This window comes from Brachypodium distachyon, chromosome 2 (assembly GCF_000005505.3).
Source record: "Brachypodium distachyon strain Bd21 chromosome 2, Brachypodium_distachyon_v3.0, whole genome shotgun sequence".
Classification (NCBI taxonomy): Eukaryota; Viridiplantae; Streptophyta; class Magnoliopsida; order Poales; family Poaceae; genus Brachypodium; species Brachypodium distachyon.
Genome location: NC_016132.3, coordinates 53393477 through 53410800, shown reverse-complemented (window position 1 = coordinate 53410800; position 17324 = coordinate 53393477). Strand labels below are relative to the sequence as shown.

General features: G+C 46.5%; 3 protein-coding genes across 9 annotated transcripts; 1 reads left to right on the top strand and 2 right to left on the bottom strand.

The window, feature by feature from the left end:
- Positions 1 to 805: 805 nt before the first annotated feature.
- On the bottom strand, positions 806 to 6517 carry LOC100825287 (protein HESO1). The gene is made up of 9 exons (XM_010234248.3): positions 6181 to 6517; positions 5066 to 5216; positions 3882 to 4043; positions 3211 to 3389; positions 3040 to 3135; positions 2878 to 2947; positions 2668 to 2798; positions 1984 to 2091; positions 806 to 1883 (listed from the first exon to the last, which is right to left on the bottom strand). Exons 2-9 carry the CDS (start codon positions 5205 to 5207, stop codon positions 936 to 938), a joined length of 1836 nt encoding a protein of 611 aa, XP_010232550.1. The 5' UTR covers positions 5208 to 5216; positions 6181 to 6517; the 3' UTR covers positions 806 to 935.
- Positions 6518 to 10111: 3594 nt separating this feature from the next.
- LOC104582901 lies at positions 10112 to 13890 on the top strand. 7 transcript variants are annotated; one of them, XR_001405725.2, is made up of 5 exons: positions 10116 to 12012; positions 12103 to 12147; positions 12385 to 12474; positions 13012 to 13156; positions 13416 to 13855. XR_001405725.2 is itself a non-coding variant. In XM_014897982.2 (4 exons), coding segments are annotated over exons 1-4 (384 nt in total). In that variant the 5' UTR covers positions 10113 to 10397; the 3' UTR covers positions 13417 to 13890. The 7 variants fall into 7 exon arrangements, 1 of the variants encoding a protein (XP_014753468.1); XR_002963436.1 differs by having other exon boundaries at positions 10112 to 12147; positions 12974 to 13156; positions 13416 to 13890; XM_014897982.2 differs by lacking the exon at positions 12103 to 12147 and having other exon boundaries at positions 10113 to 10545; positions 13416 to 13890.
- Positions 13891 to 14691: 801 nt separating this feature from the next.
- On the bottom strand, positions 14692 to 16693 carry LOC100846587 (probable protein phosphatase 2C 9). Its single transcript, XM_003564550.4, has 4 exons — positions 16068 to 16693; positions 15624 to 15962; positions 15423 to 15528; positions 14692 to 15333 (listed from the first exon to the last, which is right to left on the bottom strand). The coding sequence occupies exons 1-4, from the start codon at positions 16476 to 16478 to the stop codon at positions 14978 to 14980; spliced, it is 1212 nt and encodes a 403-aa protein (XP_003564598.1). The 5' UTR covers positions 16479 to 16693; the 3' UTR covers positions 14692 to 14977.
- Positions 16694 to 17324: the final 631 nt, after the last annotated feature.

Below are 17324 nucleotides of genomic sequence, written 5' to 3'. Positions count from 1 at the left end.
TCGTAGATTCGTTGTGTGATGTTGTTTAGTTTGAAAAAGTTAGCAAGGCCTCAAGAAAAAAAAAAGTCTGCATGCCGTCCAAACTCTATTGCCCGTTTCTTATGTACATAAATCCGGTTAACAAATGGTTGTCCTCTTAAGCTTCTTCATCTTCTGTTTCGCAATGGGAAAAAAAACTATTCCCTCGTATTCATAATAAGTGTCGGGTACTTTGTATTATGGATCCGAGGGAGTACTCCAGTGCATTTTAACTTCCTAGAAATTCAATGGAGACGGAGTTCACTTCAGAGGGCTGAGCGGCGCACAAAACATAAGGCAGAACCTGAACTCCTGAGGCTGGTCATAGTGGGGAGTAACATAAGCTAGTAATAACATGCATATATTACTAGTCTATGTTACTACTTCAATAGTGAGTAGTAACATATTTGTAGTAACATAGAAAGCTCATTTATTAGCTTTATAAACTCATTGTATCTTGAGAAGTGTGATGTGATGGTAACATATCTAGTTATCCCAACCATCTCTTTTCTCATTAATAACATGTCACATCACCCAAATTGCTTAGTTGACACTTTAGTTACCATCTTTATTACTTCCACTATGACCAGCCTGAAGCTATGCGATGTTATCTTTATAGTTTCATGGATGCGTATGATTAATTGGGCAAGCAGGATTTTAAAATTCTGCATATGCCAAGGTTTTGTTTCAATGAAATGGAAACCGGGAAGACCACTCCCGGATGGTCAAAATTTTGTTGACTTCGGTATCTTTCAAATGGCAATCGTCACTTTGCAGAGGCACAAACTAGAAAGAAAAAAAAACTGATAACTGACCAAAAAAGCTTTCTTCCACAACATAACATAAATCTAAACCAATACGTATTGTCAGGAAAAAATTGGATACAATAAATTTTTGTCCTGCGACAACAGTTTCGGTCAGGTATGATGTTGGCTGCTACCTTGCCATTCTGTCCGTCTTGAGGTTTGCGATCGCGAGTTTTGTGGCAGTCCATTTTGGAGCCCTGCAGCAACAGGCGCGTATCTTGTAGTCGCACCACTCCTGTTACCTTGACGGTCAGGTGTGTATTGTCTCCCTCGCTGGTTCCGGTATAATCCTTCTGCTTGGCGCCCTGTGTCATACAATGATTGATTATTGTAATATCCATTCTGGTGGTATGATCCCGGTGTTGGGTCTGCAATTGCATGAAACTGCGGTTGACTCTGGTAGTGGTATGCAGGGGCCTGCTGGTATGACCCTGCTGCTTGATGCCCTGTGGCAAACGCCTGTGGAGGATAATGATTCTGGTATTGTCCTGTTGGGACCCAAGGAGTGTGCGCCTGTGGATAACTCTGATTCGGGTGTTGGTCTAGCGTTTGGTGTCCGCCAGTATACGCTGTATACGCTGCCGGCGTTTGGCGATAATTGTTTCGGTATACCCCTGGCTGTCCTGCTGTTTGGCGCCCTGCGGTGTTAGTATATGGCTGAGAATGATCATGATTTTGGTATTGTCCTAGCTGTCCTGCCGTTTGGCATCCTGTAGTACCAAGGTACACCTGAGTAGGATTATGAGCTGGTCTGCTTCCTGTAAATCCTCTGGCTCCATGGTGGCGTTGATTATCAGATAGCTTAGCTCCCACAGGCACCATAGATCTGGCATGGTGATGATTCCTTTGTGGAGTGTTTGCATGAGAAGCTATGACTCTTCCACCAAGTTTTGAGCAAACGTCAGGTGTGCACAACATTCCCAGTAAGTCATTTTTTTCAGTACGCTCAAGAGAAACAAACTTGCGATTGGTATCATTGAAGGCACTAGCAATTTGGAGAAGCCCTCTCACACCAACTGCTCTAGCGGCATTATCAGGCCTCTCAACTGGATCTTCGATCTAAACAAGAATAACGGACAGATGGCATGTCAACACATCATAGGCTAATTTTCAATTATATCAGCTTGTTACCGCCAAATACGCAAATAAGTGGTCTTACAAACAAGCTGTAGGATTTCTTCATCCAATTTGGATTGTCCTGAATTTTCTCCAACTGACCCGTGTAAGTAGATATCACATCATTGGTAATGGCATTGATGTGACAAAACTGCAATCAATATAAGATCACCAGACAAGCGGGTTAGAAATGAGGAAATGCTAAAATGCATTTTGGTCTGAGAATTGTTGTGCCCTTTTGGCATCAGAGATCATCCATGCCAAATTCCGTTGCACACACATCCAACAGATGGTCAATTGCAAATTAACTAAACGTGCTTTTATTGACAAAAACTTGAGCCAAGAAACATGAACTGACCCATGAGACCAAGGGATCAGCAGGGAACGAAATTAGTTGCCTTTATTGAATATGGGATCCCAGTGAAATAAATAAAGGTCAGTTTGCCACCGGTTGATACTTTGTTGCATTACGCTGTCCTGGGGAATCTAGCTATTGTATGGAGTTTAACAAATTCTAGTAAAATAGTGTTAATATTATTGGGCTGAAAGATCCTACCAATTAGGGGAAGTATCGAAGACAACAAAGTCAAAGATGCATTTCAAAATCAGTGCAATGACAGACTCGACTAATTAAATTTAGAAAAAATGAGACACCTCCACCCTAGCTTGTCACATGGTATTCACTTGTTTCTGAAAAGGACTCAGTGGGGGCGTAATGTTCAGTTACCTTGTCAAAAAAGGTTGCAAGAAGCTGACAAAGAGAGCTTTCGTTTCTTTGTTCCTTGTTCTGGCTTTCAAATTTTGCTATATTTGCCGCACATACCATATCAAGATGTTCCTCATCGTAAAGCGTCATGTCTGCATGTAACTGCAATGAGTGAATTACCAGGCACTGGTATGCTGGAAAACCATCAGAGAAAATAAAAGTTCACTAAACCTGTAAAATCTTCTGTGATATTCCCTTCATAGATGTCCTTCAAAGGTGGTAGAATTGCCGGCTCACATGTCTTGAAATTTAGCGCCAGACATAAACAAAGATATATATTAATGAGACTGTAAATAAGGGTAAGTGGAGATAACTTCCAGTAAGAAGCCATACCTGAAAATGAAAGAGAACAAGTAGGCAGAGCGAATAGGAATTCAGGGTTCCAGTTTTTGGATCGTTGATATTTTGACATTTTGCCCACTCCTTGATCTGCGAGGAAATTTGATGCTGAGTCTTGGGATTACCAAAACACAAATAATTATCACTTATTTAACTAGAGATTACCAATAAAACCATATCACCAAAGCGCTCATCTAAAGTACTGATCCAGTAGAAGATTCTGGATTTAATTCGACCAGGGTAGTTATCAATGGATAAATCACATGAAATGCCAAAGCTGTTGCTCACGTACTGAAGAACTGGGACTCTTGCATGAGGAATGAACTCCATATAGCCAGCAACGCCTGAATACAATAAAAGCAACATAACAAATTTAAATGAGATATGTAGTAGGTGTGCGCTGCTAAAACAATTACAGGGACAAAAAAACAAAAGGTATTGCAGTGAATCAAGTAAGCATTGAACAAAGATAAAATTCTTGAATAGACCAACCAAAACATATTTGTTAAAATGATGCTCCATCTGACATGAATGTGTTTTCTTTGGTGCACAACTGCAAACAACCATATTATGACTACTTAACCAAAAAAAAAAGCTATGAGCCTGACATATCGAATACAGAAAGTAGAAACTAATCAGTCTGGTTAATTCTATTCCCTGGATATAATGATCAAATAACGAAATGTGCATGCTCATCAATCGTGGAATGAATACTACTCCCTCCGATCCATATTAATTGTCTCAAATTTGCTCAAATATGGATGCATCTATGTCTAAAAAGTGTCTAGATACATGTAATATTTTGACAATTAATATGGATCGGAGGGAGCAATTACCATTTCTTTGCAAAGCTTTCCTTAGTACTCTCAAGATACTTTGCTTCTTTTTCTTGCTTACAGGAAGGTTTGAGCTATTCATCAGCTGAACTGATAAATCCAAATCTCCTGATTTTGAGTAAAGATTTGAGAGAAATGACCCAAAAGGTTTGGCAGCAGCACCTGTCAAGGAAATTCAGAAAATCAGTTAAAGCAATATTGAAATCGTAGTATCTAGTATGAAAAACTTCTCTCGCCAGTATGCTTGGCATTATAGGAAGTTCATTAAGTCTATGGCAAGAAATGAATGTTGCCTCTAGTAAAGATCATTGTGTTTCGTTTGAGCAGCTCATTCTAGCAACACAGTCACCTATTGCTGTGCAGTGGCATAAGTCGTAAGAGATAAAAGAAACGACTGTATTATGACCATAGATCACTAATTATACAGTGGCAGCCTCATGGACCTGCCAATGAGTTCATATTGCCAAAATGAAACGTTGCTGGCACTCACATTCTCTAGAAAGGGTAAAGAGCATCCAATAACTTACTGGGCACCGTACAACAGAGTATTTGAAACGAGGGAAAGAAGTACCACTCGAGTAATATTTTCCGGAGGAGCTGCAAACGGATCCGCTGGTTCACCAATCATCGATGGCTAGAGAACCACTAAACCTATATTACATGCAATAGTACCTAGAATACTACTGGGAAAAAAAAATATATATATATGTTTGGGCCATGGGGTTCCTGTAACAATTATCCCCCATCCCTTTAGCTAATTTTGCTCTTAATACAGATTGTTTAAGCCTGGTTTCTTTGTTATTTAAGTGAACTCTTTAGGATCCATCCCCAAAGGAACCGGACATGAGAATTTATCATCATCTGGCTCAAGCGATGAAGAAAGAAATAAGATCACGGAAAATCCATAAGGAATATAATGACTCAAGTGCTTGCTATTCTCGAACACAAACAACTCTGGAGGTTATGTAGGAACACAAGTACAAAAACTTTTAGGGATATATTCAACTGTGCATAGATTACAACCTCTGTTTCAGAAATTCATAACAAAAGTCCATGCTACAGCATAACAAAGGGAAAGGCTCACTATTGGTGCAGACAATGTGCACAAACTTCACTATCAATATTATCAGGATCAATTTCAAATAATGGAAGAGGCTCGCGTGGTAGCCGAAGGAGTAAGTTACCTTTCAAAGCTGCAACTGATTGGATGGAAATGTCCAGCTCCTTAATTGCAGATAGTCGTTTATTTCGATCAACCTCCGCCGGCTTTATTTGAGAGAGAATTTCTTTAATACACTTCTCCAGTGCATCATTGTTAGGGACCATGCTGAAATACTGAAGCCCAAGGAGAAATATATGGTCAAGCAAGGATGAAAAAGGGAATTTTATGGGTTTGGAGTAGCGTTGCTAAACTCTTGGAACCAAATGAAAACAATCTAAGTTCCAATTAAAAATTAGAAGAACAGTAAGTCCATAATTGCCCTATTTTTCTTCGGTACAGAATTTCTGAGAACAGAATGTAGGAGCCATGTTCTCTATGAAGTATAACTAGCCTTTGAGTTAACTACATGCTCTGAGATAACATCTTCACCTCTCTAAAAGCATGGAAACCACAAACAAAAAATCAGTACTTTCCTAGTGAGAAAACAATAAATTTAAGTGCAGTGCTACGGCATTTAACATAATGGGGATTTTCAGTATCTGTGACTCCCCTCAGTCGACTTTCGGGATATGGCATTCCATTATGTCATTGACACATGGTCCAGGAGCTAGATGCCAATGAGACTTTCGGAGTGAGACCCTCAAATTGAACTTGGAATGGTGTATTATGAAAATTTCCTGCCACAATTGGGTAACTATGGCATGAGGGAAGCATCATCGGACAAGGGAAGGAACGGAACCCTTTTGTACATGTCCTACCGTGTTTGCGTTTACCAAATTTTCCTTCCCAAGCTGGGAGTAATTGTCGCCTCACAGGCGTATTTTTGTTTTCATTGTTTTTTTTTTTCTCAACATTGCAGCGTGTGCTCATCCACGCAAAGGTAAAACCTGAGTACAACTTTGGCAATTCACCATGCAATAGCACCACGTCAGAGTATCAAAGTAGCTTAATTCGGCCAATTGCACAACAATTAGTGCTGCATGTTGGCATGCCTATTGCCTCCATGTATTGACCCTCGAAACATGATGCATTGCTTAATCAGAACAGCGCGGAGGGCCTACCCCGGAACCAATCAATCTAGATATCAATACCGAAGACAGTGGGGACTGGCCGATGCGAATCAGGGAGGGGATTTACCTGGAGAAAGTAGCAGCCGGATCTGGGTATCTGCGGGAGGGCGAAGTTAGCGGCTGCTACGTGTCGGCGGCGGCGGCGTTCGCTTGAATCGAACTCGCGTCGTCGAGACGGGCCGAGGAGAGTAGGTCGACGTGGGGCGAGCTGGGGGAGGAGGAGGAGACCGTGGCAAGGTTAGAGGCAGCGGCCGTGCCGAGTTGAAACGGAAGCGGAGACCTGGCCTGTTTCGGAAGAGGCACGAACCCGAGAAGAACTACAGAAGCAGCAGAGGGGCCAACCGAGGCTTTTCCGTTGGATGGGTCGTGGGTGAGCTTCTCGGCTGACTCGGCCACAAATCTGAATACAGGACGGCTGACTCCATGAATGTACGTACTCGGTACTCCCACCCTTTTCGTAGCGGAGCACTGACCGCTGAGCGCCGGCCTTCAATTGCTGGCTAGTGCATTGGGAGAGACAAGTCATCATAAAAGTTAACCAAGACTCGGTCAATGGGGATGCAAAATACTCCGTATCATATTAATTCAACATCTTCATTATTGTGATGTTAGCCTTTTCCTAACGACGTTACATAGTTTTTTTAATGAGCTGCGACGAAGAGGAACAAAAAAGATAATGTTGTATTTATTTTGTGCGAGTTCCTATATTTGAAAATGACAAATACATTATTCCAGTGAAGAAATGTTCGTTTCATGTCAATTGGTCACCATTTTCTGTATTTTACATTATCCTTGGTCATGTTTTCTAGTTTAATTTTAATCATCGACACTTTATCTTTTTAATGCGAGCATTGATGGTTAGTAATGACATTACGTGGGCCCCCTTGGTCTCGGTGACGACATACAAGGCTTGACTAGGGAGGAAAAATGAGATCCATATCCGCCAACGCTATCCAAGCACATTGGGTGTAAACACCCATATCCCACACCCACCACCTTTGTTGAATGGGTCGGGCTAGCAACGGCAGTCGCATACGATCTTAAGCTAAACAGAAATAACTCGTCAAGTTTGGTTCAACGGTTACTAGCTAAGAGGTGTATTATCTAGGGTTCGACCCTCATTGTTCTCAACCTTATTGTTTCCTTTCTTTTGTTGTTCTAAACATTTTGTTAGTAAAGTTGAATAAATTTATTCAAAAAAATGTTAATATGTTTCTACAACGACGTTCACGGATATAAGAAAATGCTAATAAAATTTAAACCAAATCCCCAAAAGTCCATACATTTTTTAAGAAAATGTTCATGTATTTGCTACAAAACGAAAGTGAAAAAAGAAAGAAGCATATTAAATATACAAAATTAATGAAGAAGAACAGAAAAATAGAAAGTAAAAAAAAATGGTTCAAACTACAATATTCTAAGACACTTAATTTTGAACATTTGGATTACAATTTTTTTTTAGAATCACCTGTAATTTTATTCAGATTCAACATACATTACAGGTACAATGATTTGGATAAAAACCCAAAAAACTACAAAGTAACTCTTATAACTAAAAATTACATTGAAGTCTTTCAAATAAATCTTCATGATATCAATATTCGCAGCACGAAGTACTGCCAAGTCTTCGGTAAAGATACTGCAATCAGACGGGAGCAACGACACCTCTACGCACCAACTTGACTACCTTTGAAGGTTTGAGAAAGCCCCTTGAGTCGCTCATCAAAAAAGATGAGAAGCCATGAGCATTGAACCTACTTGGGTCAGGGAGGACCTCCTGAAGGTACAGGTCGTCGAACCACAAAATCTTCATCAGAACACCAAAGAAGAACTCCAAAGCCACACAAAATAATGCCAATGAAAGGACTATGACACGCTAACAAAAAATAATCAGATCTGCGAGTACACAAACCCAAATCTCATAAGATCGGACAATACCGAACGTGCGGATGGGAAAAATCTTTGGCTCCGTGGCATCACCCACAAAGGTGCCACTGCATAAGAGGAAGAACCAGAGTACCTTTATTCTCACGATGCCGCATCCTCCATCATAGCTTCGCCGATGAGGAACACATAATCTAAAAAACTAAAGTTTTCTTGAAACGTGTTGGAAAATCTGATGTTCCCCCCACCTCGCAACGCCAGAGGCGAGGAGAACGGCAAATTCCCACGCTAGCTACAACGTTGCTTCTTTGCAAGATCCAATCGCCTCACTTTACAAAATTTTACTAGCAGTGTGCAAACACACACAAGTACAAGTACAACGAGAAGGCGCACACAGCCACGCCAGCCATGGTTGTTTTCTTTCCATGGATTGAGAGAGTAACCCCCTGAGAAAACTGAGTAGCAGCGTGCGGTCCAAGCCCAATCCGACGTGGCTCCACGTGACGTCTTTAAGCCCCGCCGAACCATTTTTGAACTAAAGTGACATAGTAATCCCAGTTTAAGGACTAAAATGTGTGTTTTCCGAGTTCGTGGACTAAAGTGTTCTTTTTTGCCGAGTTCATGTACTAGTGGTGTATTTTACTCTAAAACATAACTACTCGCTCCGTTCCTAAATATAAACGTTCTAGATTTGTCCTAAGTCAAAACTTCTTAAAGTTTGATCAAATTTATAAAAAAATCTACTGACATTTATAGCTCTAAATTAGTTCTATTAAATCCGTCATGACATATATCATCATGGTATACTTATTTTATATTGTAGATATTAGTACATTTTTCTATAAATTTGGTCAAATTTGAAAAAGTTTTACGTAGGACCAACTAGAACATTGGTATGATATACTCATTTTTTATGACAACTTTCCTTGCTTTTATTTTTCTTTCTGCAGACAGCAGTACATCATGGACTACGTCTTTAACTCCAAAATTGGTATGATATCCTCAGTGGCTGTACAGGCACCTTGTGATTAAGCATCGCGTACCTTAAATTCTATATGTGTGCAACAGTTAAGGAATATGCTCTCTTATGTGCAGTATCGCTTGATGTAGCCAAGGAGAAGCTGTCGTGTATGATTGGTAAAACTAGCCTCTGTTCTTCATGTCTCGTGCATTTGTCGAAATCTCGTCATGTTTCTTGCATCAACCGTTGTGCTTAAATACTTTCTGCTTAGCACCTGGTAGCTTATAAACACATGGAAGCCATGAGTCCATGATATGTCATTTAATGCATCAAGTGTTCTGCTGTTTTCAGAAACCAGCTTCGGTTATGTGCGCACATGCCAACTGATAAACTTGTGTGACCTGCAGATGAATCTTTACTTGGTTGTTTGCGCGAAGGGTACCGTCTAAGTCGGCTTCCACCAAGTGGGAAGGAAGGTAAACCGCATGCTTGTTTTTGTTCCCCAAATCTCTGCGCTTGCTGGTCAATTTGGTGAGTCCTTTCGGGTACATTCATCTGCACAATATACTAGTTTTAGTATTCCTCGTGCAAATCCACGTCCACGTCATTTATTTTGGACAGAGGGAAGTATATTCTTACTTTCAACTTTAGGCTCACTTTTTTTTCATACTTTTGTTGAGGGAAACCTTTTGTCATACTTTTATGTTGCTTCAGCTTCTGTTCCATTTTTGCCATAATTTATGAGTGAGCTTGAACCTGCTCTTTGTACTTCATCACTTCTTGGCTAATTCCTGCCATTTCTGCAAATTTGTTGCAGGCTCTCAGACTATGTTTGGTGCCTTCGCTATTCCTGCTAAAAACTCCGGGATCCTATCAGTAAATGATTCAGGTAAATTAATTGCATATTCACATCGTTCTCTAACCAGGACGAATCTCCATGTCAGAAATGGATAGTTAGAATGGCTTGCTGTTAGAGAAGAGCAAATGTACTGGTCAATGGCCTATACAAATTCTACTTCCAAAGGAAAAATCAACTGAGATCAATCGAGTTCTGAAGAACAGTTACATCTTCTATTTTAGGAAGTAATCAAATATCATGAAGTAATTATTACGATTAGTAATTTCTCTTTATATATATAGTATCAAGGTTGTCCACAGAAGATGTACATGCGACGGGATTAAAGCAAGAAACTTTGAACCCTAGCGCCCCACGAGACGCTCTTGCGACTCACGGGGCGACACCCCCGCCGCCACCCCTAACCCTTCTTCTCCGCGCCTCTCACTCCCTGCCGCTCCATCTCCTCCTCTCTCCCCATCCTCTCCCCTCGCATCTCCCTCTGGCTCGCGCGGCGCAATTACGGGAGCGGACGCAAGCTCCCCGACGGCATGACTCCGGCGGTGGTGGCTCGTCCTGCGGCTGCGCAGGGGCTTGCGCAGGCATGCGGTGGCTCGCGTGCGGCGGCACTGGCGCGCAGTGGGGCGTGCGGATCTGCGGAGCCGTGATTCCGGCAGCGGTGGCCCAATCCGTGGCGGCACAGGCGCGAAAACGTGCGGCGCTGAGACACACGGTGGGCTTGCTGCTCCTCGGTGAGCCTGTACGGCGAACGCCGCTGCTTGTAGGTGCTGCGATGTTGGTTGGACAGTGTGCTCTGCGGTAGGGCACTGCGGTTCTTCGGCCGGCCGGCCGGCGTTTCTGTGTTGCTGCTGTGATGTTGCCTGCGCCCTAGGGGCTGCGGTGGGTGTGGTGGCCTCGAGGGTGCTCGGCCACCGGTGTGTTGGGTGGTTCAGGAGGTGGCTCAGGAGGCGTGCTTGGTGCGTGTTGGCCGGCTTAGCTGGCCTCACGCAGGTGGCTGACGCTCGAAGGGAGGCAGGCATTGGCGTGTGGCCTGTTGGGGTCGTCGGTGCTGTGCATCAGGTTTTGCGGCACGCTCGTTTGCATCCCTCTGGTGGCACCATGTGGCTTGCAGCTGGCGCTTGTCGGGCTCTAGCACGGGGGGTTGTTGTGTGCACTGGTACCTGATCGCCGTTGGTCTGGTTTTGCCCGTGCACAGGCCGGTTGGGCCACGTGCCAATGCCTCATGGGGTTGGTACTGTGGCAACCATGTGCACCTTGATGCGCGGCGAGTGGTGGCCTCTTATGGCAGTGTGGCAGGCTATCTAGGTTCTCGGACTAGTACGGCTATCGGCGGTGCTAGGACTTGGTTGCTGTTCCTTTGCGAGGTTGTTGCGGTTGCATGAGTGTTGATCGTGGCGCTCCGGGCGAAAGCCTTGCAACGACCGGTGCCGGCGACGGCGACGCTCTCGGTGTCTTTTCCTCCTTGGTGGCGTCGTCGAGGAGCTTTGATCCACATCCATGCCTTGTATTCTATTTCTCCGGGTGAAAACCCAGATTTTGCTTGCCAGATCGGAAGACGGCGGCGTCGTTGATGTCGCTCCCTTATTGGAGGCGTTGTTTTTGGAGGGTAAACCCTTGGCTGGAGCGTGTTCCTGCGACATACACCTTGGCTTTAGTGGCCGAGTCTTGGGCACGCTAACACCGTGATAGTGTGTGACCTTGGGTGGTAAGGGTAGTGGCTAGCGGAGGATCCCGTGCCGCGGCATCTTGGTCTCATGGTTGCACGCGATGGGTATCGACCGGCGGTGGTGGATGTTCGTTGTGACCAGCAGGGGAGCGATGAGCTATGGTGGCGCAATGTTCGAGACGAGCGCGGCGATCGGCGGTCCGAGGCTTCTGCAGTTGACGAGACGCCTCATGGGGTTGTCTTTGAGTTCTGCGAGGCCGGCGGGCCACGGCGCCTTCTTCGCTATCTTGTACTTTTGTGTTTTTGGCATTTAGGCTTGCGGTTGATTGACGGCGTTGGTTGTAATGATATTTGTGGCTGTTGATTGTGTTCTTGTTTTGAGTGTTCGCTTGGGTTGGCCTGTTTTTGGGCTTGTAAATACATTTTTTCTATCAATGCATCAAGACGCAAACTTTGCGTTTTCTCGAAAAAAGAAGAAGATGTACATGCGTGTTATGGACATTTCACAGTATATCATGCAAGTTCTGCTAAGGTAAAGCAATGGGAAAAATGGCCAAAGTTGCAGTTAAATTTAAAGGTCCATGGTTCTACCTCACTCTGATCCAAAATACTGTATGTGTAGGCCGTGGATGTGCTATGGCCTATCTGGGTGCAGTACCTTGCAAATGTTGGTTTCTATGCACATTAGTGCCCCATTGGTTCAGATATTATGTTTATAGGATATACACTTCTTTCCCTTAATTTCCATTTTGTTATTCTTTTCTTGGCTGCTTCACATTAAGTTCCTTTTATACACTAAGATAGTCCATAACTGGTCTCCAATTAAGCTTGATGTTGTCCTTTACAGTTTGCTAGTTCTTTGCTGCCTGCTGCAATTGCTAGCTAACTGCCGGATGTGTTGCAGGTGCTCCTGTTGCCCCATCGTCGCAATCCATGTTGGGCTCCTTGACAGATCAAGCTAAAACCTCTGAGGTCTCGTCATGGACAAATGCAGGTAAAATACTGTCATTTTGTACCAAAACGATACTTCTGCTCAGTTTGACGGGGAAGACAGGAGCTCTGTCATTTCATTAAGAAGAAGGACAAAAAAGTTGCTAATACAATGTCCGAAGCCACAAACAAAACAGAAAAAAGATCCGATACCACAAAGCTCAGTGGCTCGGCTGTCTTTTTGATCACTTGGAAATATATCTTTTGAATAATGGGCCTGTGGGGGCAGATGTAAGATTCCAGCATTATTAGCTTGTTACAGCACTGCGTTTGCACCAAGAAGCTTTTCAAGTGCGATACTGCAAGTACTTTCACACTACATCAGTCCTGCTAAAAGTTGATGTATCTTATCAGAAAGCCGTATCAGAAACTAGTGAAAGTAAATTATTATGTTCAGTATTTGCAATTGCAAACAAGCCTCTTTCTTGGCCTTTGGTTCATGAAATGTGCACTGTTTGAGAACATTAGACTGGAATTTGAGTTTATGCTATGCTGTTTTACAGTACTTCATTCAGTGGCCCTGAATATTCATTGTCAGCAGGCACAGGTAAGCATTTAAGTGAAGCAGGTTGTTATACTGAGTGCGCTTGCCAGGATCTCAATGGACTAAAGGATCCAAGGGATGAACTGACAACTGTTGAGGAGGATCCTGATCCGAAAAGGAACGATGTGGGGAAGCAAGTCTGGTAAGGTGCCGGGTTTTAGTTGATAGTTTCTATTTTTTGAATAACAGTAATATGTTTCCAGCTAAACTAGCCTTTTACCAATAGCGAAGTTCAAGCAACCATAGTTTGTTTTGAATCTCAACGCATGCATTTCAGACATGAGCCATGCACTTGACTGGACGCCAGGCTTTATTTCTGTTTTATGTTTGTGTGAATAATCCTCAAGGTAGTGTGACTGTCTTGGAGAGTACTAACTTGTGGAATACTTGCTGGAGTACAGAATATCGTTGACTGAAGTTGGAGCCATGGCTCGCAAGTCGCAATCGCATGCCCGCTGGTGCTGTTGTGAACTTTTGTGGCGTCTGTTCTGGTTGAGGAGAGGATCGATGAACTACGGGGTGCTGTTGAGCATTGGGGTGTTTCGTGTCTGCTGCTACGACTTACTCTCTGATTATGTTACCTACCAGAGGCTACGTGCAACTCAGTATTGTGATGTCCACTCTGTTCTTGAGTGTCTAAATGTTAGTCCCTTCTCTCCGTTTCATAATTCTTGTCTCCAATTTGTTTAAAAATGGATGTATCTATTTTTAAATAGTGTCTAGATACATGTAATATTTCGACAAGAATTATGGAACGGAGAAAGCATTAGTTAGTAGTTACTGTATGGACTACGGAGTACTGCTCTCGTTAGAACCATCTTTTACCGGTCCGAGTCCTGCAGACTGCTGATGGGTCGTGCAGCGATATCTTCCTTTGCTGGATTCTATGATGGCGATGCGCTCCATTTTCGTGTCAACTCTTCTGGGCACGGGTATCGTGCCCGCTACTACCCCGAAGCCTTTCGCGTCCCGGCACTCCCCCTCCCAATCCCCCGCATGCGTGCCGCCACAGCCAACGCCGATATCTGCTTTAGCTCGGTCTGTCTTCGGTTACGCCCGCGCATGGAGCAGGAAGCCAGGAACTGAAACATGGGTCGATTGAACCCAGCACAATAAACTAGCGGCTAGCGCATGTCGAGTCAGCAGCCAGTCATCCATCGACGGCACGTTACGATCTTTTTTCCAGCCGTGCCGTGTCGTCTGCAGCTGTGCGCGGTGGGTGCGGGGCAGCGAGCGGGCTCAATAATGTCCCAGCGCCTACCTCCTCTCCTCCCGACTCCCGTCCTCCGTCCAAGTCTCCCAACAGAAACACGCAGGGACCGAGGACGAAAGGGAAAGCTTTCGACACGTAGCCGCCCACCGGCGTCATTCACCTCGACTTTATCAACACCTTTTGTTGCAAAGGTACAAGGCATACGTTCCATTCGAGCTCCAGTCCATCGATCGATCACACCTGTTTTCTCTGCTTTTCTTTCCATGCTTTCTGTCCCGATCCATCCTGCGACGACGGTCACCGAATAATCCCCCGGTAAACGTGTCGTCAGAACTTAGGCACGAGTGGCCAGATTTCCGTGCTTCGGTCGTGATGATCTGCCAAATTTGGTACAGTACTAATCATCGTCTTAATTTTACTGGTAGATGGATGTAGACAACTACTTCCACTAGGATCGAAATTCGAAAACAGACACAGGGCTAAAAGATGTTCGTATCGGTTTGTGATTACAGTATCTTCGCGCTGCACGGATACAGTTCAGGAGCAGCAACCATGTTTCTGTTCTGCATTTGCTTGTTTGGGCGAGAACGGAGGCTATTACTATAGGAACTACAGAGTTGAGCTACAGCTAAATCAAGACGAGAATAACAAAGCAACAAATGGAGAAAGACATAAGCTCAGAATTTTTTTTAATTAGCTTAAAAAAATACACAAGGTAAACATGGAGCATGAATTCCACTCCAAGCAGAATCACGATCCCCGTCGTAGATCCACCACGACGACGCTGACATTATCAGAGCTCCGCCGCGCCAGCGCCAGCTTCGCCAGCAGCATGGCCGCGTCGGAGCACGCCTTATCGGACTCCGCCTTGCTTACGCCCTTGCCCGACGAGGACGAGGCTCCGTCGTTCCCTGCCTCTGCCTCGGCAAACGGCTCCGGAGGGCCGTTGCTCCGGAAGCAGGCTCTGACGACGCCGCACGCCATCTCGTTGGTCACGACGTCCCACAGCCCGTCGCTGGCGAGGATCAGGCACTCGTCGTCGTCGGCGCGCTCCGTCACGGTCACCTCCGGCTCCGCCGTCACGAATGGCTTGAGGTACCCATCCCCTGCACGCGCACAACCCAGTTAGATTCAGATCCGAGCAGCAATCCAAATCCTTGAGATCGCGACGAAGGAAACTTAAACGGGAACTCACCAATGGCACGAGACATTGCAAGGACGCCGAGCACCCGGGCGCCGTCCCAGTAGATGACACGACCGCCCGCCGCCTGGATGCGCTCCAACTCGTCCGGCCGGTCAGGCTGAGGAAAAATTCAGAACTCAGTCAACCACGTCTCTGCCATGGACAATTTACGTCCAAACAGAGGTGGCCATGGGCGCTACGAACGATGCGCACCTTATGGTCGACGGAGAGCTCGATGGGGACGCCGGCGCGGGAGAGCACGGCACGGGAGTCGCCGGCGTTGCCGACGACGAGCTGCGTGGGGCTGACGACGGCGACGACGGCCGTGGATCCCACGTGGTCGCACCGCGACGGCATCTGCTGCTCGCAGCGGCACTTGGGCTCCTCGCCGCTGCGGTTGGTCGCCCAGTTCCTGGCCTTCTCGTCCAGCCGCGCGAAACTCCTCTCCATGACTCCTTTCCACGCCGGCACCTCTTCGCTGGAGGACCCTGCTGCCTTGCTGTGCTCGTCCGCCACAGCCTCGTGCATCGAGTCCTGGCATGTCGTCGCAACCTGAGAGCACGAAAATCTAAAATCAGCACACCTTTTACTGTATATACAGAGCATGGAATTGCTCAGGCTTCTACCTCTCGTGGATGAAAGTTTGACGAAACGTACGTGTGAGCAGCCGTGGCCATCAAAGACGCCGAAGAAGTGGGACTCGGCGGAGCCGGGCAAGAAATTCGGGCGGACGGAGACGGCGTCCTCCATCTCGCGACGACGGCCGCACACCGAGGAGAAGCCGTACCTCGGCCCGAAATCCGGCCTCTGGGGAACCGGGCCTGGAGCGCGGGGGCACGGCGGGCCTGACCCCGTGCGTGATAGCCTCTGCCGCTTGCCGGCGCGGGCGTACTCCGCGGCCGACTCCTCGAGGTCGGTCGCGAGGCGGAAGCGCCTCATCTCCAGCCTGCGTCGCCGCCTGTCCATGACGGACGAGGCGACGGCTGCGGCGGCCGACGCGGAGACCGTGGCCACGGCGGCGGCGGTGGCCGGCGTCGACTTGGCCTCCTGGCAGCAGATCTCGGCCATTGGCAACCCCTCTCCTCCTAGCTCCCCCACCCACCCGCTTGGGAGTTGGGAAGAAGCTAAGCAGCACGCGCGCACGCACAACTGCACAAGCAAGCAAGCGCCGAAACGAAACTCAGACAACGCGGGCCGAGGCAGTAGAAGAAGAAGAAGAAGAAGAGGACGCGCTCAGGCAAGACGGGTGCCCGTCGCCGTCATGGCTCCCGCCAGCAACCGCGATAGCTGCTACTCCTACTACCGTTGCCGTGACGTGTCCCGGGTCCGGCGCATCTGGGCCGTCCGTCTCCACCTGATCCCCGACGCGTGGCTCCTCCCAAACGAGAAGATACTGACACGCGTACGATTCGAGTCGTGGCGGGGTCCCTTCGTCGATGTTAACGGCGACGACGACGCCGGTGTTATCGCCTGCCGGGGCACACGTGGCGCTTCGCAACGAAACACGTCCCGCCTCGTACAGCGTTATTTATTGATTCCCTTCCCCTGGGCCCGCATCACATGGGCTCTGTCTCTCGGGTCGTCCGGGCTCTATTTTACTCCGGGCAACCACCGGACCGTCATGCGCGACGTTCTCGATGGGTTGCGGGGACAATGGAGAGAGGAATAAGTTCCTGGCCCACACGGCAGCGAGGGAGAGTAGAGAGGTTAAGCGTGAGGGTGTGGATGGAGTGGAAGGGAAGGGACACGTGGTGAGGGGGCGGTCGCAATCAGTGGGGGGGTTGGTCGGTCGTGGGAGGAAGGGACGCGTGGAAGAGGGGGCTGGCTTGCGTGGGGGCAAGGCGGCCGGTAGTTGGGCGCTGGCGTGGCCACGTTGCCGGTCTGGAGGGCCCCGCGAGGGCGAGGGGAGGCGAA